This window comes from Schistocerca americana, chromosome 1 (genome assembly GCF_021461395.2).
Source record: "Schistocerca americana isolate TAMUIC-IGC-003095 chromosome 1, iqSchAmer2.1, whole genome shotgun sequence".
Classification (NCBI taxonomy): Eukaryota; Metazoa; Arthropoda; class Insecta; order Orthoptera; family Acrididae; genus Schistocerca; species Schistocerca americana.
In genome coordinates, this window is record NC_060119.1 from 786,636,683 (window position 1) to 786,661,451 (window position 24,769).

The window sequence follows — 24,769 nt, forward strand, 5'->3', positions numbered from 1 at the left end:
TTTAATGGCATTCCTAAAAATCAATGTCGGGATGCCACACGTTAACTTAATGTACTACAAGTGAAATGATTTCTCAGTTGGTAAGAATGTTGTTAATTTTATGGACAACTGCTATTTGTGATATCTGCTCTGCAGTTGACACTTTCTAACAAGGTTTAAGGCAATTATGATCTCTACCTATCAGGACTGCCTGTCATTCCTAAATGTTACAGCCATGGAGTAACCAAAGAGTAGCAATTTAAATACAACAGCCTTTATGTCATGAAGTTAACACTCAAAGACAATAATATTCATGACAATCAGTCATTATCATCATTATGGTTTAGGATGTATGATGGACGATTCATTAGTACCTAAGCAATATTCAATGCAAAAATTACGGAGAAGATTTAAGAAGGTGTGCATTTGGTGTCCACGTGGTTGTGTGTGTGAATTTGTTTATTAAGATCCAACACTATGAAGATAGTGTAAATGGTGTTTTCTGTTGTGTATTAATGTGCTCCACACACTGATCTGCTATAGACGAGGGTTTGTCTTTCCCTTATTTAATGTATTTAATAAGATGAAGGTTTCCTCAACCCAGAAGTTGATTCAAACAGCACACTGCTTTACCAGACATGGACTGACAGGATGCAGTACTCCATTGCTTTACTCTAACCTTAGAATTGACTGACTTAGCCAGATACAAGGGCATATACAGTCAGAAGTGGACCCAGAACCACAGTATATCTTCATATTTCTCTCAAACATTAATCACTGTCAGAGGTAAAGAAGTGATAAGTGACAGAAGAAAATCCTTGGAAATCATTTGAATTTATAATTTGACACTAAGTCAGAATTGCACGGATAACTGATCAAGGCTGAAAGATCCACTGAGCATATATTTAAATCCATTCAGCTAATGAGCTTGCTTGCTTAGAACACTGATAAGGTACAGAATTTTGCAAGGGCAAAGTTTAGAAAATTTTCTGTGAGCGTTACATATGTTACGAATTATGAGCTTGGCCCTTATATAAATGACCAAGCTATCATAAGTTAAGGAGCAAGTAAGCACAAAAAGAGTTTACAGTATGTATGTTCCATTTTATTAAATGTGTGATAATTGTTGCTTTCCAATGCTCATTGTGTTTTGCACATTTTTGTTCTATCAGAGATTCTCATTGGACATTGTGGAGTGGGCCGTGATTGTTAATGGAACTGCTCCTCTTACAATGAGTGCCACCGTGATGTTATCCAAATATGTACAGGGTTTTGAGAAGGGCATCAGAGCAGTAGGAATGGATACTGAAGGAGCCTTCATGGAACTTAATGATAACAGTATAATTCTTGAGTAGCATGTAAAAAGAAAGAATGTAATTGGCCGCCTATGGACTCTCATTTACAGAGACTGAGGTTATTGTCCTCCTGTTATATAGTAGGGCATTTTGTGTAAATGAACGTTATATACTGGAAGAATTCTCGGGATATCAATCACTATAAGTAATCACTGAAAAATATATTTCATTTGGTCTTAGTAAATTTTCTTATCTTGATACTGAATTTATGAAAAGTGTACACAGCTGAAGTGGAAATTTAGTTAAGAAATTATATTCTGAAATAGGAGACATCTAAACTTGTTTCTCAAAGAACTTGTGCAGCGAGAAAAAGACGTTAAAAACCAAGTGGTATGTTTCAACCAAAAAGCTGAGTTAAAATAAGGTTCACTGAAACTTATGTGCCATGATCACTGCAAATTGGTGGAGCCTCCCCATAGAGGTTGTCCACCAAGTGCCATAGAACAATGCTGTATTATTCAATATGCTCAATCCACTTCACTCAAATCAAGTGATGGGAGAAGTGTCCAATACTGTGCGACTGTTGTGTTAATTGCCATAATTTGTTATTTTTTACATCCAGCCACTCTTTTGTCCCCGACATGCCTTTTAAAACAACATAAGAGCAAACATGCGAGAACTATTCAGTATTAAATTATTTTCTCTTCAAGATCTCTTGCTGACATCTGAGCTTGTTCATTTCCTTCAATTCTCACCTTACCTGGTGCTCAATACTACAGCAGCAAGGTAATACAAGGGTTGACTGAAAAGTAATGCCTCCCTCTTCGTAACTCTTCAACTGTTGGCAGCATTGGTGTGTGGCAGGTACTGGCTTGTCCCATAGCCTCTTCTCTACAGCTCCAATTGGTGGGAAGCCTTAGCATTGAACGGTTGTGTTGTTACAGTGTAAAGTATGGAACCCTGTACAGACGGTCAGTCAATGCGATTTAAGCAACATGCAGCAATTTACTTCTTAAAAGCAGAAAGTGTCACCCAAAAGGAGATTCATCAGGGAATGAAAGCAGTTTACGGTGATTGTGTTGATGTGACATCGTTGGGTGAGTAAGTTTAAAGATGTTGAGGCAGGAACATCTGCACTGCGTGACAAAAAAGAATTGGACGTCCTGTGACAGCACCCACTGAGTTTCACAAGCAAAATGTTGACAGACTGATTCAGGATGATCGGTGTATCACTGAGAAAGAAACTGCAAGCACAATCAGCATTTCACAAGAACGTGTGGGTCACATTATTGCTTTGCTTGGCTATCAGAAGATCTGTGCATGATGGGTACCCCAGATGCTGACTCCTTCACATGCCACCACAACAGAACTTCAGAGACTAAATCTCACCACCATACGGCATCCTCCATACAGTCCAGATTTAGTAGCACCTGACTTCCATCTGTTCCCAATAATGAAAGACAATCTGCGGGGACAACATTATGCTTCTGATGAAGACGTTGAGAGAACTGAGAGACTGGTTGCGGAAACAGAGTGCTGACTTCTTCCATGGCGGCTTCAGAAAACTTGTTCATCGTTGACAGAAATGTATCCAATTGGCTGGTGATTATGCGGAAAAGTGAATATTGGTAATTAAATTCTAAGAATTATTTCTGTATTTTATTTATTAAAATATTCCCATCCAAACCCAATTAATGAAGGTGGAGGCATTACTTTTCATCCAACACTCATATCTTCTGTGTTAGTCTACCCACTGGCCACATTTACCAAGGAGTCTATAGAATATTCTGGAAGAATGTTTCTTTTTAATCTCACTTTATGCTCACTTTATGTGCTTTAGTGCCTTCCTTATAAAAGAAGACTGCCTCAATGACTAAAACAACAAATTCTCACAACACTATCAGTAAAAAACATGCAGCAGTCAACCACATCCTCTTGCTTGCACGAGGCAGTTGTTCCTCTTATCAGATCCCATACTGTCTTGTGGTTCTTTTCAGACTTACAGACATGTTCTGCTAGCTATAAGCTAAAGCAGGACAGGCACAAATATCGTTGGCCATATTTAGGTAACAAAGCACAAGGAGCTACTCAACAATTTAGATGGGCACTCGCATCCTCTGATGGTGTAAAATGATTTATTTCACTTTACATGTAACTTTTTGTATTAATGATGGTGCAAGCATTAACATTAACTATGCATGACTGACTGAAAGTATCATTATTATTATCATCTTGTTCCACCTCCCAGGATCCATCAAACACAACACAAAATTTAAGAAAAAAAGATTAAAAAAATGAAGTGTCAAAATCCTGTCATCTCAAACAAGAATATGGAGTGCCCATCATCTTTATGTTTAATGTTAGAGGTAGTCCATCATTTAGTTAAATTTTATTATATCTTCATCAGTTTGAAACTATTTATTTAATAATGTTTTGAGTTATTGCTACAGAGAAGAAATATGGCAGTCTAAATTTACCTTACCTGCCTTAAAGTGCGATATTGTTCCTTGTGCGTTACAGCCATACGTGCTCTAGCCAGATCAAGTGGATAGGTCAAGGACTGAGATGTTACACCTGCTAGTGATCCAGCTAGCAGCCTCATTACTGGTGGAGGTCTGTAAAAGGCAAGCCGCAAGCCAACAGTTTTCATTAAGCAGTATCTTCTGTATCTATTAATGCTGAGTTATTAAACAATGGAAAGTCCAGGTGTACACAACACATGCGTGCACACGCATGCACGCATACATGCGCCTACTGTCTCCAGCCACTGAGGCTTTACTGCAGAACACATCTCCATCTGACGTGCAACAATCTGGGGTGGATGGTGGCAGAGAGGCTTGGATGTTTGTGTGAAGCTGAAGGCTGTGCTGGCTGTAGTGCAGATACTGGGTGTGTCTTTCACACTGGACACTGCTCAATGGATGAGCTAAACGAAGAGTGTCCCACAACACCACATCTCTCCCACATCTAATCCCATGAGCCTTCCCCCAGTCCTCAGATGCACAATACGAGGTGTGATGTGATTCATGCTAAGGGGTGCATAGCACATGGGAAGATGTGTCATTAATGGAGCCGCAGGGATACTAGGCAACCTCTTCTAGTAGTTAGTCTTGTCCCGCACGGCATTCCGAAGTGTTGGCAATGAATACCCTAATTCTCACAGGGCCAAAATGGAGAACACAAAACAAAACAAAACAAAAACTGAAGGACTTGATGAGACCTCAAACACCCAACCATAAGGACTGGAACCAATGGAGACAGTATCCACAACTGAATTGGGTGCTAGACCAGTCAAAAATTGGAAACTGTCACTGAGAAGTTGGACCAAGACAAGATCAAATCATTGTCTGGGGCTCAGAGAAGGAAATTATCAAAGAACAGAAAGAAAAGGCAAGTAAAGAGTGGTTCTTAAACGTAAATCAAGGTACCTAAAAGGTCTTGAACCCAAGACCTCCAAAAACTGACTGTCTCAAAAGTGAAGAGGGTAATGAGAGCCCCTTCTACTTCTTAGACAATGAACAAGAGAATATAAGAGTAGTCTAATACTTCCACTTCTAAGGATAAACTGATCCAGAAGAGGCTGAGACAAGAAATAGGGATACAGACTTATAACAGTGCAGTCCAAGTTTTGAGAATTGCAGTTGCTTAATAGGGATATCCACTGATCAACATAACATTGCAAGAGTTTGAGCTCATTCAGGTGGCTTTCTCCAAGAAGATTGGGGAGGCAATCAATCTAGGTCACAAATTTAGGAGGGTTTATCTGGATAAAGGTGCTCTTCTCTTTGTCTGGGAGGGAACAGAAACAGTGGTTTGGCCTAAGGAGATGGTGAACACAATATCTTTGAGGAGGTGGTGAAGCTGTTGGTCAAGACAGTGGCTGAGCTCTTTAAGACCACAAAGATACCAATTTCGGCACCAAAACTTTTCAAGGTTAACAGTGGACTGGGGGTTAATCATCCAAAAGGTCATATCAGACACCCAAACTCTTGTTGCAGAAATCAGTGTGAAATATTTAATGGCAATGCAAGAAGAGAGCCTGAGGTTGTACTTGGGGTTAAGGAAGGATAGGAACACAGTAATCAGTCACAATCTCATTAGTTATTGTTCTTGTGTATCCAGATTTCAGCTATAAATAGCTATCTTCAGTGCATTTGAATGAGTTACAATCCAACAAGCTCATGGCAGTAAGTGTCACCATATGACCTTACTGTTGTATAGGTTGCCTATACACCAGCAGCTGAAATCTGGGAACAGAAGAATAATAAGAACTAATGGGTTTGTGACTGACTGCTATCTTCCTGTCCTTCCTTATAGTCCATGGTAGCTGTGCACAACAGTTCCCTATGGACTCAAAGTTGTACTCAGGGCTCTCACAGATTACAATGAGGTTAATCAAAGACGTCAGAAGCAACCATGGTGGCAAGTTTGAGACTGCAAATGTTGCAGATAAACCTGCAATGCAGTAAAGCGGGCAACTCCCACCCTGTGTCATCTTCTGGGAAGGCAGGTGGTGGACATTTCCCTGAGCCATGAGCCAGGAAACCTAGCTATATAAAGGGTGGCCTTTCAGGACTCTGAGGAACCAGAAATAAGTTGATTTATGCTGAAATCTACAGAACTCCAGAACATGCATTTACATAAAGCATTGAATTTTATTTATGCTGATGCCAGACTTCTATTCCAGGGACTTAGTGACCAAGAGGATGAAACAGTGTGATGAAGGAAGCATGAAGGAAATTTTATTGGCCTCAGCTTACCTTTCTTGTTAGGATAGTACACCTCCTCCCCAGGAAGTGAGTAAGCAGGAAGAGAGCAGCTCACAGCACAATGAACAAATGTTGGTTGGTTGTGGTGCCAATGCAAACAATCTGTTGGAGGAGGGGGAGCAATGACACCAAAAGCAGAGGTGAGCACCTCCTTAATTTGGAAATCTTGAATGAGGTAGGGAACCTACTTTTGGGAATAGAAGAAGAGAAGAAGAAGCAACTAACAAAACTTTTCGGTTCACTCTAATAGGTAGTTATATCAAACAACAGGAGGTAGCTTTGGACACATTCTTTTCTTGTCACATGTATATTAAGTTTGAGTTTGAAATAGGAGATAAAGAGACTATGGCCTATAAGAATTCTAGGGAAATAGACTGGAACTCATGTAGCAAAGGCCTAAACTCATGCTTATCTGAATTCAGAACTCTGATCAGAAACCTAGCAGATTTCAAGGAAATAACAAACACAGTGACATCTGCCATTACACCCTTACATTTAAAAACAAGCCCAATCACCAAATAGTGCACAAATAGGAATATACCTTGCCGGAACAACAATCTGAAATTGTAACGGAAACTGATAAGATAACTGTTCAACATTACAAGTAAGAAAGGACAATGGTCAAGATATCAGGAGGTTCTTATCAAATACAATCTTACGATCAATCAAGCAAAGTTGTAATCCTGGAAGGTATTCTGTGAGGAGTGGAACATAGAGAATAGCAACTACTCCATGAAGTACTCTAAGGAAGAAGGCTGGTACGTATGAAGAACAGCAAGTGAGACACTGATTGTACTTCAAGACTCACTTCCTTGTGCAGTCCATCAGATAACACAAATGAGTAGTCAGTCCCTGAGAGGCACTGGTCTACTGGCAATCAAAAGCAAAAACTGGGAACCTGTTAGAGAATGTGCTGACTTCAAAAAACCAATAGATGGCATAAATGTTTTAAACACGCAAGTCACCAGGTCCAGATGGAATTTTTCCAGCTCTACTGCAAAAAGCAAGACAGGATTTAATTAGAGTCTGATGTAGTACTGGTTCAGCCTAGCAGCAAGAATCATTCCTATGACAGTGAGGGTTATGTTTATTCTGAAGCCAGGGAGAACTGATCATAACAAGGCTAAGGATATGAGACTGATCAGTCTGTCTTGCTTTCTTCTAAAGAAATTAGAAAACTGGTTAATGTGGGAAAGAGGATAACTGAGGTTCCTCTACATGTGAATCAACATGCATATCATGTGAAACAGCACTTTTTAAACTTGTTGGGAAGGTGGGAAAAGCTCTACATTTTCTTTCTGGATATCAAGGGGCATTTTAGCAGTATGACTTCTGGAGAAGTGCATGGCACAGAGATGTGGATTAAGACTACGTTAAGTACAAGAAAGGTAAAAGTCACCATAAGGAATGAGAAACTCGTGATCAACATGACAGGGGGATGTCTGTAACTAAGAGTTTTGTCTCCATTTCCTTGGAAACTAGTGGTGAATGAGCTCTCTGAGAAGTTAAATACTACAGGATACTTTTGCCCCAAGGATACGTATAAAATTTAGTCATCCACTGCAGGGAAAAAAATGCAACACTATCAAGGACGATGACCAGTTGCTGCATGGTATAATATTTGCATACTGAATGGGTGTTATGTTAGAGATTCATTTGTTGTCATCATCGGCAATCAGACTGGATTCACGGGGCCTGTCCATACACCCTCAATTTCAACTCTACAGGCAGCAACTGTGCTGATTTTAAAGGTGAACAACATGTGCGACATTCATTCTATGATACAAACATGCCCCACTGATGAGTATGTACTCTTGTTGAACAATTTCAGCCATTCAATTGGGGTCTCATTGTGGGTCTGGGGGAAGCTGGATGGATGAGTTGATGAACTGCTGCATATGTTAGGCACAATGTATCAGTGATGTGTAGCTGCTTTCACCAGTGGTCTGTTAAAAACATTGTAGTGTAACATGCCACTTTGGTGAAGTGATGTTTTGCAAAAGCATTTTTCAAACCGAAAAATGACGATCACCGCTATAAAAAGTTCATTTTCACAATGAATTAATTAATATACTATTTGGCTGTATATTTTATTTATGCATATGTATCATGAAATGGATGGACACAGTGTATCTACAAGCTGCGACAATGACAAACATTGTACCACATTTGCAGTACCTGCTGGTCAGGTGGTTTATTCTGTGTCATCAGATCCTGTCTTGGAGATAAGGTGTGAGCCACAGAGGAATAGCAGCCATGACAATGCCTATGATGTCATGAAGACAAGAGAAAATGGACTCTATTGTAATTTGTTAAATAACATACCATCCATATCAATATAATTATGATGTTCTGAATGATGGTGTGCTTTCGTATCGAATTCTTATTGTAAACAAGAGCACACTATATGATATGTTGTTTAACATAAGCACCATATTTATTTTGAGAACTGGGAGTCCGATTTTCTACTCTTAACTTCACTCAGTAACTTCAACACTTCAAGAAATGAAGTTTGATCAGAAATAGTTGGCGAATGTGCCGAAATAATAATGTGACCAAGACTAAATAATATGCAGTGTTACCTGTCAATCACACTTTACTTGGCCACCTGATACATGGTAAAGAATCAGTGGAACATTACTCCCTCACCTACACACAAGGTTCTGGATGTCCACACAGTACATACACACATCAAGATTGACAATTATGAGAGCAATGGTGGCCAAGTGAACATCGACCAGGGATGAAACCTGGGCATACATGTGTCATCAGGGACCACTGGAAACAGTCTGCTTGCTTCAGGTTTAAGAACAAGTGTGCCTCTGGCCAGGCTACCACTGACACCATGACACAGCCAAGCATGGTTACTTTGGTGTTGTGAAAGAGTTGACTGGAGAGTGGAATAGTGCTGTGTTGCCTTCAGTGATGAAAGCAGATTCTGTATGTATGTATGTATGTATGTGAGTGAGGGACATACACGTGTATCATATAGAGCTGGTGAGATGCCTATTCCTGATTGCATTCGCCTATGATACAAAGCCCTCCGACACATTTCATGGTGTTGTGGGACCATCAGTTATAAGTAGGGGTCACAACTGGTGCTCCCACAGAGTAAAGTAACCAATGCCTGTTACAATGCACAGGTTGTCATCCTTTTGCTGCTGCCATTTATTTGACTGGAAATTGAAGTTTTTGTCAGTTGAACTATGCATATACATAATGCCTGCAGGACTATGTTGATCGGAGCTCTGGACTGACAGAATTTGAACAGATACAGGTCATTAAAGAAAAAGAGGCTGCAGCCGGAGATGGGTAATTTGATGCACTACCTTTCCCAATGTCCGACTGATTCCAAACTTACAACCTCCTTCCTGGTTACTATGACAACTATAACCAAGTATATACATTAGTAGCTCTGTCCACATCAAATCTACCAACCACCAACATCTTCACTCAAGAAGTCCCTTCCACACAACCACCTATGATTGTCACATCTGTAGTGACAAGCAGTCCCTCTCCAAATAGGCTTTCACAAATCAAAATTATCCTCCCAATCATGCATAGAAACATATCTCCTGTGCCTTGTCCCTCCAGTCATCTACCACCTCCCACGCACCCACCATCTGGCCACAAAGGAGTGTTCCCTACATGACTCAGTACCACCCAGGATTGGAACAACTGAATCACATTCTCTGTCAGGATTCTGACTACCTCTCATAGTGCCCTGAAGTGAGGAATATTGTACCCACTATCCTCCCCACCCCTCCCAAACTGGTAATCTGCCATGCATCAAACCCACACAATATCCTTGTCCAACCCTGCTCCAGCCCTGCTCCCTCATGGCTCATATACCATGCAAGATGCCGCCCATACACACTCCCACTACCACCTACTCCAGTCCTGCCACTCACTTCTCCTACCAATCAATGGCAGGGCTACCTGTGAAAACAGTCACGTAATCTACAAACTACACTGCAACCACTGTCCTGCTTTCTCTAGGGCGTAACAACTAACAAGCTGTCTTTCCACATGACTGGCCACAGGCAAACTATGCCAAAAGACAGTTGGACAACAACTGCTGAACATGCTGTCCAACACCATGCGTTTCACTTCAATGACTGCTTCACAGTCTCTGCACTCTGGACCCTTCCTACCTGTCCTGACGTGTGCAGGTGGAAACGATCCCTACAACATGTCCTTTGTTCCCATGACCCCCATGGCCTCAAACATTGCTAGCCCGTGTACTCTATATCCCCTTCCCTCCTCCCACTTCAGCATTGCATGTACTTTCTAATCCACCAACACACCTACAGTCTTGCCCCATTCTCTATATCTTTCCTCTTCCCTCTCCATCCCCCCTCCCTCCACGCCCAGCACAGTCCCCCGGCTTTGCACCCAGCACCCCATCCTGTCACCATCAAATCCCTGCTCGCTACAACAAGCAGCACACCTTCCCCCACCACTACCCTTCTATCCCTTCCACTCCTCATCTCATGCCTCCTTACCCCCACCACCTATTCCAGGTTGCTGCACACGACAAATGCAGGCACAGCCTGCAGTTGGGCCCCAGCGACTGGAGACAGTAGCCGGACAGATGCATGCACAGTCTGCAGTTGGAAACTGACTCTCTCTCTCTCTCTCTCTCTCTCTCTCTCTCTCTCTCTCTCTCTCTCTCTCTCTCTCTCTCTGTGTGTGTGTGTGTGTGTGTGTGTGTGTGTGTGTGTGTGTGTGTGTGTGTGTGTGTGTGTGGGCACGCACGCACTATTTTGGCAGCAAGACTTTTTTTTTTGTCCAAAAACTTAAGTGTTTAGCAGTCTTTTCATTGTGCCTGTCTGCAACTCAACACCTCTTCCACGTGAAGAATTATTTTTCTATTTTTATCACTTTGGTACTTTTACTGACTGATGGATTCCAGTTCTTAGGGAATACATATTACTCACAACACAGAAAATAGTTTAAAAATAGATCTATTAGAAAATAAAAAATGAACAACCAAATTTGCTTACTTTTTGTCCTTGTCAACATCTATTTTAAGTAGTTTTTTCCATTGTTCATGTGCAGTAAACTGGATTGCAGCATAAGGTACTATTCGGGCCATAGTGGCAGAATTTCCACGCCATAAACTGAGTGCTCCCTCATTCTTGTAAGTTTGTTTCAAGAACTTTATAGCCTCTTTGACTGAATATGGCTTCTCAGATATCTGTAAATAGCAGTATTAAGAGTTACCAAATTTTCTCATTTCAGACTAAGGTTAAATGTGCGAAAAAATTTCAAATAATGGGCACATAGTTACTGACGAATATTACCAATATTTTAATATTCCAGATGCTGTCCTTTGATTTCTTGAATTTAACTCACTGCTTTGTCTAATTTCATTTATTATAGACAGATGTCTTTCACTGCACCTTCTGTGTTCCTGTTAAAGGAAAGTGACCCTATTGCTCATTCTGCAAATTCCAGTAAGCAAATGTGAGAATCACTTTATCAACATTTAGGGAAGGCTGCAACAGCAGCAATAACTTGCTGGTGTCCTACCATAATAATCTCCATGACGTATTTTGTGGGCTTTCAGTCACACGTACCGTATGGCCTACTCCTATGGGGACATTATCCTTATATCAATAACCTTAAAAAGAAGATCTATGTAGTACGCCGGGCTGGTCCTAATGAGCACTGTCACCCTCTTTTTACCAGGCTTAGGATACTAACGGTGGTGAATCGGGTATATCTCTGAGTCTGCATTCTTTGTCAAGAACAACATTAATTAATGTGTTATCTGGGAAACAAATCATTAACATCACACTAGAAAAAATAAGGCAAACATTGACATCTCAAAGCATAGACTAGCAACAACAGAAAACACTCAAAGTGAATGCCCTCAAAATTATTTAAAAGTTTCCTCCACTGCTCAATCATTGCCATTTTAAAAATTCAGATTTAAATTATATGACTGAAATATATATATATATATATATATATATATATATATATATATATATATATATATATATATATATATATATATATATACACACACACGAGTTCTATGATATGGACAATGTTGATAGTAATATTTAAGATTATAGCTGTATATAATATACTTTATTTGTACACATAACATGAATATTAATTTTAATATTTTGATAACAGCTGTAACTTTGTATTATTGGAAAAACCTATTTTACTGTATGTGGTCAATGACAATAAAAAATCCAAAAATCTTCAATAACAGTTTTCTTAATTAAGCATCAATCACTATTTTCATTAGCAAACATTCACAACCCAATTCTTTTTCTGGTTGTCAGTCGATAAATAAGAAATTCTGTAATGACACAATGAATCCAAATTTTTTACAGTTAGAAATCAGTTTGACATCTAGACATGAAATTTTCTGAAAGTCGCAATCTCTCTTAATGGTGCATGGAAATCATCATCCATCCATCAAACTCACTAAATATCATGAAAATGCTTGAGATGGGTGTTGTCTGTTGATGTGGCAGGCTGTACAAATCTTGGTCCTTGATCAACTGATGTTCTGACATCTTTTTTTATAAAGCTTTAACCACCATGAGCTGCATATCGTTAAATTGTGTGCTATGGAAAAAATATTATTTATCTAAAAACAGACTTTTCCCTCACTTGCAATAACTGTTTTTACACAGGCATTTTTCTTAAACTTTTCTCAGTCATCATAACATTCTGAACTATACAGCTTATGCACTGGCTCATTTCATGACATGAAACTTTGCTAATTAACTAAAAACCAGAAAGCTTTAAATACTAATGTAATATCAAAATCCACTACAACAGCTCACTGCATCTGCAACATTATGCAAATCTTAGAGATTAATTGTGAAATGAAAAGGGAATGGAGAAGATAAAACCTTATTTCAACATGCAGCATATTTCTAGGCAATCATTAAGAAGGCCAGAGACATTACACTCACAATAATGAACATCACTTAAGACTGAAGGAATGCGTGATGAGAGAAATTATTCCAATTGTTAAGGGAGATGAAAATTTAAGAGTGCTAGGGAACTGGAATTCAACAGTAGAAAAAAGAAAAGGTGGAGAAATAGCAGTAGATCGTGGACGTGGAAAATGATTGAAAGGGAAAGCTGCCTGGTATAATTTTGGAGAGTACCAATTTGATCTTTGCTAAAACTTTGGTTGTATACATAGAAGACACCTGGAGACACAGAAAGGTTTAAGGCAGATTACATAATGGTAAGACAGATTTCAAAACTAGATTTTAAGCTGCAGAACACTTCCAGGGACACATGCCACCTCTGAACATGATTTATTGGCTATAAACTGCAGCTTAAAACTGAAGACATTGCAGAACGTTAGGTAATCAAGAAGAATAAAATGTTGTCATGAGTCAAGTGAGCATTAGGCAAAGATAGATTGCAACAGGAGGAAGGAATACACTAGAAGATCAACAAGTAATTTTGAGAGAGAAATCCTTGGATAACATATTAGATACCAACAAGTAAAAGAAAATATCAAATGTAGCAAATGAAGCAGAAAAAAGGGCATAGAGCCATCTTAAAAAATGAGATGGACACAAAATGGAGAACAGTTAAGCAGGTATCACTAGAAAACAAATGCAAGGCTGTAGAAGCAAGCATCATGATGGGAAAAATTGATGCAATCTATTACAAATTAAAAAGACCTTTGGAAGAAAGAAGCAATTGTATGAATATGAAGAGCTCAGATGACAAGCCAGCACTAAGCAAAGAAAGGAGAGCTAAAAGGTGGAAATAATATAGAGAAGGGCTATTCAAGGGAATTGAAGTTTAATACAATATTATCGATGGGTATAGGAAGCAGATGAAGATAAGATGCAAGATATGATACTACAAGAAGAATTTGACACAGCACTGTAAGACTTAAGTTGAAACAAGGTATCTATTCCTCAAGAATTATTCCTTAAGAATTATTGGAATCCTTGGAAGGAAATATGACAAAAGTATTGCACTTACTATACACGATATACAGGAGAAGCAAGATACCCTGAATTCTCATTCGAAAGAAAGCAAGTGCTGACATGTCCAAATATTATCAAACTGTCAATTTAACAAATCATGGTTGTAAAATATTAACACAATTATAGGAGAATGGGAAAACTGGCAAATGTTGACCTCTGTGAAGACCAGTTTGGGTTCCTGAGAAATGGAGGAACACCTGAGGCAGCACTGACCCTATCACATGTCTTAGAAGAGAGACTGAAGAAAAGACCTTTGCTTATACCTGGCTCTGCAAAACTGAGGGACGATACAGATAAAGTGACATAACATATTAAAAATTCTGTGGAAATGAAAGAAAGAATGTGAGCATGTTCTCAGTGGTCTCCCAGTCATATACAGTACACAGACAGCTGGATGTCACATGGTGTACGATTAGTGTGATAACAACAACAAATGGGGTTGGCCTTGCAACACGAGGCAGTTGAATAAGGTAACCCAGAATAAGGCCACTATAAGCATAGCCAAATGTTGCTTTCTCCAGCATAATTTTTCACATTATGATGTGCTATAATACTTCGAAAACTTATGCCAACTGCTACATTGTGCAACAGGCAAGAAGATACCCAAGTCAAACAGCAGGTGCAATTGTAACCACATTTAACATGCCTGCAAGACACATACAATCTCAACATCTACTGCGGCACAGCGACTCAACGTGAGTGTTTCTTTGACCAGCATATTATGTTCCATTGGCACTTCAGCATCAGTGGCATCATTTGTGATGGTGTCAAGAGCACAGATACTGGTACAGTGACTAGTGAGATCATATGCTCTTCTCAGATAAACAGCAGATTCAGTCTACATTGGGGTTCTGAATGTACCCTCATACAGAGAGGTGGGTACACACAATACACCCAGGAAAATTGCCGAATATGATGGTTTTGTGGTCCAGGCGTTCACGCTTGTGGTGTCATTACGTTGCACAGGCATACTGACCTCTAAATATTTTAACATGATACACTCACCAGTCAATGTTATTGTGACACTGTATTCCTTCCCCTGTGCATCTATTCAGGATGCATTCCACTTGACTTAATTTTTATGGATAACAATGTGTGACTGCATCAAACAGCGCAGGTGGAGCAGCCTTGAAAATGAGGGCACATTCAGCACATTGCCCAGGCTTAAATCCTATTGAACAAGTGCGGAAGTATTGGGTAGATGTATTGCAGCACATCCACTTCTACTAATAACCATCCAGCAATTATTAAATGTGTTGGTGGAGGAATGGAAATCCCTGCCACAAGAACTCCTTATCACATTGTGGCCAACAAGCCAGCATATTGCAGAGCATGCACTGCGGTCCACGGTGAACACACACCCTATTAAGAACCATGTACCTCTGTTTGTAACGGTCAAGGGACAATCTCTAATCGCTATGATATCAGTGTACCTTTGTCTTTGAATAAAAGTATCATTTCTGTTCAACTTATTTTGTATTTCTTTCAGTTAGATTCTGTACTATGCTATTGCAGGTCTTTCCATGTACGGTCCAAGTTTCAACGAGTTACATAACTTGGCAGTGACACATCAGGTTAAAGTTACTTTCATTGTTATGTACTGCACACCTGTGTAGAAAGTTTTTGACAGTATTAACCGGAGTACCTCTTTGAAATTATGAAAGTAGCAGGAATAAAATAAAAGGACGAAAAGATGTTATCTTTAACCCAAAAATAAACCAGATTGCAGCTATAAGAGTCTAAGGAAATGAGAGGGAAGCAGTAAATGAGAGGGAAGCAGTAAATGAGAATGCAAGGGGACAGGATTGCAACATCTTCCTGATGTTATTCAATCTTTATATTGAGCAAGCAGTGAATAAACTGAGGAAAAATATAAAAAAGAAATTAAAAATCAGAGAGAAAAAAATGAAAAATTTGAAGTTTGTTAATGGAGTCATTCCAAGTCAAGTCACAGATATTTAGGTTGATCCTAAGGTGACCATTTCAGAATTTAGTTTTATTTGGTACACGGATACCTGCATGTGTTAATATTAAAACTGCCAAATAACATCGTCCTAATTCAAACCGTTTTTGATAAATTCAGGTTTGAAGACTCAAGGACGTGTACCTGGTCATTAGCCAGGTGCAAGTTTCCCTATTTTCATAGGACTACTACTAATAATGAGTTGACCTACAGGCACCATCTTTTTATGCATCTAGTATATAACCATCAAGCTGATGTTGTTGTTGTTGTGGTCTTCAGTCCTGAGACTGGTTTGATGCAGCTCTCCATGCCACTCTATCCTGTGCAAGCTTTTTCATCTCCCAGTACCTACTGCAACCTACATCCTTCTGAATCTGCTTAGTGTATTCATTTCTTGGTCTCCCTCTACGATTTTTACCCTCCACGCTGCCCTCCAATACTAAATTGGTGATCCCTTCATGCCTCAGAACATGTCCTACCAACCGATCCCTTCTTCTGGTCAAGTTGTGCCACAAACTTCTCTTCTCCCCAATCCTATTCAATACTTCCTCATTAGTTATGTGATCTACCCATCTAATCTTTAGCATTCTTCTGTAGCACCACATTTCGAAAGCTTCTATTCTCTTCTTGTCCAAACTATTTATCGTCCATGTTTCACTTCCATACATGGCTACACTCCATACGAATACTTTCAGAAATGACTTCCTGACACTTAAATCAATACTGTATGTTAACAAATTTCTCTTCTTCAGAAACGCTTTCCTTGCCATTGCCAGCCTACATTTTATATCCTCTCTACTTCGACCATCATCAGTTATTTTGCTCCCCAAATAGCAAAACTCCTTTACTACTTTAAGTGCCTCATTTCCTAATCTAATTCCCTCAGCATCACCCGACTTAATTAGACTACATTCCATTATCCTTGTTTTGCTTTTGTTGATGTTCATCTTATATCCTCCTTTCAAGACACTGTCCATTCCATTCAACTGCTCTTCCAAGTCCTTTGCTGTCTCTGACAGAATTACAATGTCATCGGCAAACCTCAAAGTTTTTATTTCTTCTCCATGAATTTTAATACCTACCCCGTATTTTTCTTTTGTTTCCTTTACTGCTTGCTCAATATACAGATTGAACAACATCGAGGAGAGGCTACAACCCTGTCTTACTCCCTTCCCAACCACTGCTTCCCTTTCATGTCCCTCGACTCTTATAACCGCCATCTGGTTTCTGTACAAATTGTAAATAGCCTTTCGCTCCCTGTATTTTACCCCTGCCACCTTCAGAATTTGAAAAAGAGTATTCCAGTCGACATTGTCAAAAGCTTTCTCTAAGTCTACAAATGCTAGAAACGTAGGTTTGCCTTTCCTTAATCTTTCTTCTAAGATAAGTCGTAAGGTCAGTATTGCCTCACGTGTTCCAGTGTTTCTACGGAATCCAAACTGATCTTCCCAGAGGTTGGCTTCTACCAGTTTTTCCATGTGTCTGTAAAGAATTTGCATTAGTATTTTGCAGCCGTGACTCATTAAACAGATCGTTCAGTAATTTTCACATCTGTCAACACCTGCTTTCTTTGGGATTGGAATTATTATATTCTTCTTGAAGTCTGAGGGTATTTCGCCTGTTTCATACATCTTGCTCACCAGATGGTAGAGTTTTGTCAGGACTGGCTCTCCCACAGCCGTCAGTAGTTCCAATGGAATATTGTCTACTCCGGGGGCCTTGTTTCGATTCAGGTCTTTCAGTGCTCTGTCAAACTCTTCACGCAGTATCTTATCTCCCATTTCATCTTCATCTACATCCCCTTCTATTTCCATAATATTGTCCTCAAGTACATCGCCCTTGTATAGACCCTCTATATACTCCTTCCACCTTTCTGCTTTCCCTTCTTTGCTTAGAACTGGGTTTCAATCTGAGCTCTTGATATTCATACAAGTGGTTCTCTTCTCTCCAAAGGTCTCTTTAATTTTCCTGTAGGCAGTATCTATCTTACCCCTAGTGAGACAAGCCTCTACATCCTTACATTTGTCCTCTAGCCATCCCTGCTTAGCCATTTTGCACTTCCTGTCGATCTCATTTTTGAGACGTTTGTATTCCTTTTTGCCTGTTTCACTTACTGCATTTTTATATTTTCTCCTTTCATCAATTAAATTCAATATTTCTTCTGTTACCCAAGGATTTCTACTAGCCCTCGTCTTTTTACCTACTTGATCCTCTGCTGCCTTCACAACTTCATCCCTCAAAGCTACCCATTCTTCTTCTACTGTATTTATTTCCCCCATTCCTGTCAATTGCTCCCTTATGCTCTCCCTGAATCTCTGTACAACCTCTGGTTCTTTCAGTTTATCCAGGTCCCATCTCCTTAAATTCCCACCTTTTTGCAGTTTCTTCAGTTTTAATCTACAGGTCATAACCAATAGATTGTGGTCAGAGTCCACATCTGCCCCTGGAAATGTCTTACAATTTAAAACCTGGTTCCTAAATCTCTGTCTTACCATTATATAATCTATCTGATACCTTTTAGTATCTCCAGGGTTCTTCCATGTATACAACCTTCTTTCATGATTCTTAAACCAAGTGTTAGTTATGATTATGTTGTGCTCTGTGCAAAATTCTACCAGGCGGCTTCCTCTTTCATTTCTGTCCCCCAATCCATATTCACCTACTATGTTTCCTTCTCTCCCTTTTCCTACACTCGAATTCCAGTCACCCATGACTATTAAATTTTCGTCTCCCTTCACAATCTGAATAATTTCTTTTATTTCATCATACATTTCTTCAATTTCTTCGTCATCTGCAGAGCTAGTTGGCATATAAACTTGTACTACTGTAGTAGGTGTGGGCTTCGTATCTATCTTGGCCACAATAATGCGTTCACTATGCTGTTTGTAGTAGCTTACCCGCATTCCTATTTTCCTATTCATTATTAAACCTACTCCTGCATTCCCCCTATTTGATTTTGTGTTTATAACCTTGTAGTCACCTGACCAGAAGTCTTGTTCCTCCTGCCACCGAACTTCACTAATTCCCACTATATCTAACTTCAACCTATCCATTTCCCTTTTTAAATTTTCTAACCTACCTGCCCGATTAAGGGATCTGACATTCCACGCTCCGATCCGTAGAACGCCAGTTTTCTTTCTCCTGATAACGACATCCTCCTGAGTAGTCCCCGCCCAGAGATCCGAATGGGGGACTATTTTACCTCCGGAATATTTTACCCAAGAGGACGCCATCATCATGTAATCATACAGTAAAGCTGCATGCTCTCGGGAAAAATTACGGCTGTAGTTTCCCCTTGCTTTCAGCCGTAATGTATAAAAAGTAGGCTACATTATTCACATTTTTTAATGAAAAATGTCGAAAAAAAACACTTTATGCTGTGCCTTAAATTCCTGATTTTTTTAAAAAATCAATTTTGCACAGGGAAACAGAAGAGACCTCACCTTGTGCACTGTAACTCTGTAGTCCTAGTATTAAGTATAAATAATAATGAAAAGCATTTGGCACTGCAATTAGTAGTTCTTACCTTCGTGGGGAGGGGGGAGAGGGGGGGTTAAAGGTGAAGCCATCACAAAAAATATGTCAAATTTGACGAACTTCAAAGTCCTGGGGGGAAGGGGGAGGGATGATTTAGACAGTGGAATTTCAACTTTAATTTTTGCTTAAATATTTAAGTACCTCACAGTAATCTTAGGTGCAAAGAAGAATGCCCTAACTAACTTTATTCACTGACAAAGAATACAATGAAAATGTCACTTACACATGCCACCCATATTCAAAACTACAGGGAACTGGGAAACAAAAACCATGTGTATTCATTGAAAACTTGTTCCTAAAATATTTGTGACTGACCTTTGGTCAGAACTCTAAACACACGAGAGCCGAAAACTGTTAAAAGTCTTTTCGGCGTGTAGAATTACAAGAGAGCTTGGATGCACAAATGAAGTGATGTATCCTTATTATGTTACTTCACATTAAAAGATAATGTCAGTGAAACATAAGGGAAGATGCAAGCAATAATGAGAGACATTAATAGCTTTTTAAATATATGCTAGTATATATCAACACAAAAATTCTGCAAAGAACAATTTTGTAAACAAATTCAAATATGCATTGGATATAGCTTTGTTTTCCTTGATCGAAAAACAAAATAAGTTCACTTCAAGCTGAGAGATACGATTTTTTTTCATACACTTACTGGCAAGTTTATACAATTGCACACTGTCCCTTTTTAATGATGGAACATTCACCCTACATATAACACTGGAAAAGGAGACCCAAACAGTATCATTTCTACTGGGTCATGAAATGAATCTTGAATCAGCAGGAGACGTGTAGTAAATTTCCATATCTTTAAATACATATGATGGCTGAGAAATGTGTCCCACATACCAGTTTTCACGGTATTCGAAAGCCACATACTGCCCACTTGCAGCTGTTCCAACAAAGTATTTCCATGAGCTTTCATAGCAGCAGTGCTCCCATTTGCATCTGTTGGAAGTCTCTTCATTACAAAGGTGTCAGTAACTGCCAATTCAAAATTTGTGAAAAATGACAACTTAATAAGACAGTCCGATAGCAAATCAAAAGCCACATGGAGTATTGTGACGACAAACAGGAAAGAGATGCGAAGGCCAGGATATCATTCTCAAAAACACAGAAAATGCCAATATTAAAAAACAGGATTTGCTAAATTACATCAACAAGTATTTCATAAATGCTACAACTTCATTAAGCTCGAAATAAAAAAACCATGAATTTCCAAAAGCTCCTTGTTGCATGAAGACAGATCCAACAGATGAACATGAAGTGTTCAAAGTAATAAAAAGCTTGAAACCTAAAATGTTAGCAAGAGTAGATGAGGAGCCTGTTTATACCATAACAATGACAGCTGCTCAAATCACAAGGCCCTTGGCATACACAGCCAAGTAACCATTTAATGAAGGAGTGTTACCGACAAGGATGAAAATGTTAAAAGTGAAGCCATTATTAATAAACAGCGACAAGCATAAGGTAAAAAACTATCAGCCAATATCCCTCTTTCCAGCATTTTCCAAAATAATAGAAAAATTAATGAAGCATAGAATCAACAAATATCTAAATGACTATAAGTTACTAAATAGAAATCAGCATGACTTCCAAGCGGGTAAAAATACAAAAACAGCATTAATGAGCTACAATGAACAAATAATCAAAAATGTACAACAAGAAACAGCATAGTAGGAATAAATTTAGATCTCTCCAAAAAAATCTGACACTGCCAATCATGGCATTCTTTTAGAAACACTGGAAGCATTAGGTATTCATGGGACAGGGAAGAAGTGGTTTGAATCATACCTAGAAAACAAAACAGAACACAGACTGTAGGCCTGTTGTCAGATTACGCCAACCACAAAATAAATTTAGTATCACATGCAAAAAAAGTGGAAATAGGAGTGCCGCAAAGCAGTATTCTAAGTCCCTTATTATTCCTTGTTTACATAAATGACTTCCACACCTCAGATGAAGCAGCAAAGGCCATAATACTCGCAGATGACACTAATGTGGTAACAGGCGCACCAAAGCAAATGCTGCAAACAACTACTGATCAAGTAATAAACAATGTACACACTTGGTTCAATGCATACTGGTTTACATTAAATACAAAGAAAACAAATTATATGCAGTTTGGGAAAATATGTCGAAATGTAAATTTTGATCTGTTGTTGGATGACAAGGCCATAGACAGAGTGGCATCAACAAAATTGCTGGGGATTCATGTAGATGAAAATCGTAATTTTAATTACTGTGTAATGAAACTTGCGCAGAAAATTAACTCAGCCAGGTTGAGGCCTGGCAGATAACGAGAAGAGAGGAAAACCTCTTTCCTAATTACCTTAGCCAGCTTCATCCTGACCCACAACTTCTTCACTTTTGAAGGCCAGACATAACAACAATTAAAGAGAACAGCCATGAGTACCAGGATGGCCCCCTCGTACACCAACCTATTCATGGGTCGCTTAGAGGAAGCCTTCTTGGTTATCCAGGCCTGCCAACCCAAAGTTTGGTACAGATTTATTGATGACGTCTTCATGATCTGGACTCACAGTGAAGAAGAACTCCAGAATTTCCTCTCCAACCTCAACTCCTTTGGTTCCATCAGATTCACCTGGTCCTACTCCAAATCCCATGCCACTTTCCTTGACGTTGACCTCCACCTGTCCAATGGCCAGCTTCACACGTCCGTCCACATCAAACGCACCAACAAGCAACAGTACCTCCATTATGACAGCTGCCACCCATTCCACATCAAACGGTCCCTTCCCTACAGCCTAGGTCTTCGTGGCAAATGAATCTGCTCCAGTCCGGAATCCCTGAACCATTACACGAACAACCTGAAAACAGCTTTCGCATCCCGCAACTACCCTCCCGACCCGGTACAGAAGCAAATAACCAGAGCCACTTCCTCATCCCCTCAAACCCAGAATCTCCCACAGAAGAACCACAAAAGTGCCCCACTTGTGACAGGATACTTTCCGGGACTGGATCAGACTCTGAATGTGGCTCTCCAGCAGGGATATGACTTCCTCAAATCCTGCCCTGAAATGAGATCCATCCTTCATGAAATCCTCCCCAGTCCACCAACAGTGTGTTTCCGCCATCCACCTAACCTTCGTAACCTCTTAGTTCATGCCTATGAAATCCCCAAACCACTTTCCCTACCCTCTGGCTTCTACCCTTGTAACTGTCCCCGGTGTAAAACCTGTCCCATGCACCCTCCCACCACCACCTACTCCAGTCCTGTAACCCAGAAGGTGTACACGATCAAAGGCAAAGCCACGTGTGAAAGCACCCACGTGATTTACCAACTGACCTGCCTACACTGTGAAGCTTTCTATGTGGGAATGACCAGCAACAAACTGTCCATTCGCATGAATGGACACAGGCAGACAGTGTTAGTTGGTAATGAGGATCACCCTGTGGCTAAACATGCCTTGGTGCACGGCCAGCATATCTTGGCACAGTGTTACACCGTCCACGTTATCTGGATACTTCCCACTAACACCAACCTGTCAGAACTCCGGAGATGGGAACTTGCCCTTCAGTATATTCTCTCTTCTCGTTATCCGCCAGGCCTTAACCTCCACTAATTTTAAGTTGCTGCCGTTCATACCTCACCTGTCTTTCAACTACATCTTTGCCTCTGTACTTCCGCCTCGACTGACATCTCTGCCCAAACTCTTTGCCTTTACAAATGTCTGCTTGTGTCTGTGTACGTGCGGATGGATATATGTGTGTGTGTGTGTGTGTGTGTGTGTGTGTGTGTGTGTGCGTGTGTGTGTGTGTGTGTGTGTGTGTGTGTGCGTGTGTGCGTGTGAGTGAGTGTGTGCGTGTGAGTGAGTGTGTGCGTGTGAGTGAGTGTGTGCGTGTGAGTGAGTGTGTGCGTGTGAGTGAGTGTGTGCGTGTGAGTGAGTGTGTGCGCGCGTACGAGTGTATACCTGTCCTTTTTTCCCCCTAAGGTAAGTCTTTCCGCTCCCGGGATTGGAATGACTCCTTACCCTCTCCCTTAAAACCCACATCCTTTCGTGTTTCCCTCTCCTTCCCTCTTTCCTGATGAAGCAACCGTTGGTTGCGAAAGCTTGAATTTTGTGTGTATGTTTGTGTGTCTATCGACCTGCCAGCGCTTTTGTATATATACACACACTTGCATAACAACATACTACCAGGCAACATCAGATAGTTAGAAGATGGAAACAGATTTAAAATAGAATTTAGAGAATTTCTACTTAAACAATGTTTTTACTTGGTAAATGACTATTTAGGCCAATAAATAATTCTGATAATGTTTATATTATGGCAAACTGAAAAGACTTTGATCCACTAAAGTTTCTGTTAATTTTGTATATCTGATACTCCACACTCAGCGAACACAAAGAACACACACACACAAAGGCGTGTGAGCCATATTGGTACAAAACTCTACAACATTAATTAATTATGATTGGTGTTAGCTGAACATAAATGTGTTTCATACTCATTGTTATGCCCATGTAGCTGAGGAAATTGCAGATGGTGTCTGTCCTGCTAAACTGAGGGGATGACTGGCAATTGGAGTTAATTTTGCAAAGGGTAGTGTCAATAAGATCTAAGAGTGGGAAGTTTAGTAACATCAAAGTAGCCAGTTAACTCACTCCACATCAGTATAAAGCCCGAGATTGATGGCCAGTCCAGAATGAGAAAATTATATTTCTAAATCCAACTCACAAAAGTGTCTTCAGAAACAAGTACAGTGAAAAAACACTTGTGATGACAAGTTATCTCTTAACTATCTCCTGTAAGGAATGAGATCACTTTTAAGGCAATAGCTACAAAAAGTGGCTTTGCAATAAGGTTGACAAAGGACATGGAAAATAGTGAAATCTAACAAGTAGGCAAAATGTTCGTACCATATGTAAAGAACAGCTGTTAACCCCAATAAGGAGGGTCTATGGAGAGAATAATTCAAAAGGTAATATAAAAATGGCATTCCCTATGTTGCTATCATGCTCTATACACAAAGAAATGATTACAGTGAGACATGATAGTTATCATTAACAATCATACCTGGAAATTAATTTTGGTCCTATCAAGTGGTGCTATTGTTGTTTTAGCAGCTGCTCCAGCCGTTGCCCCTGCTAGGAGACTTGCTATGATCATCTCTGTTCCACTCAGTTCCTGAAACGTATAAATACAGAGCAAAGTTTCAGTTATTAACCTGCACTTTTTTTATATGCACAAACATTGATAAGGGTG

The 24,769-nt window shown here is 39.7% G+C and overlaps 1 protein-coding gene across 2 annotated transcripts in view; it reads right to left on the reverse strand.

Moving 5' to 3' along the window:
- LOC124612382 (mitochondrial coenzyme A transporter SLC25A42) overlaps positions 1-24,769 on the reverse strand; it is a 238,953-nt gene that overhangs the window by 55,066 nt on the left and 159,118 nt on the right. For both annotated transcript variants that reach the window (XR_006979540.1, XM_047140560.1), the window contains exons 3-5: positions 24,581-24,691; positions 11,050-11,243; positions 3,757-3,889 (exon numbers count right to left, since the gene is read on the reverse strand). Coding sequence is in view for 1 of the 2 variants with exons in the window: in XM_047140560.1 (XP_046996516.1) it covers positions 3,757-3,889; positions 11,050-11,243; positions 24,581-24,691 (438 nt within the window). In the remaining variant the exon portion in view is untranslated. The remainder of the gene's footprint in view (positions 1-3,756; positions 3,890-11,049; positions 11,244-24,580; positions 24,692-24,769) is intronic.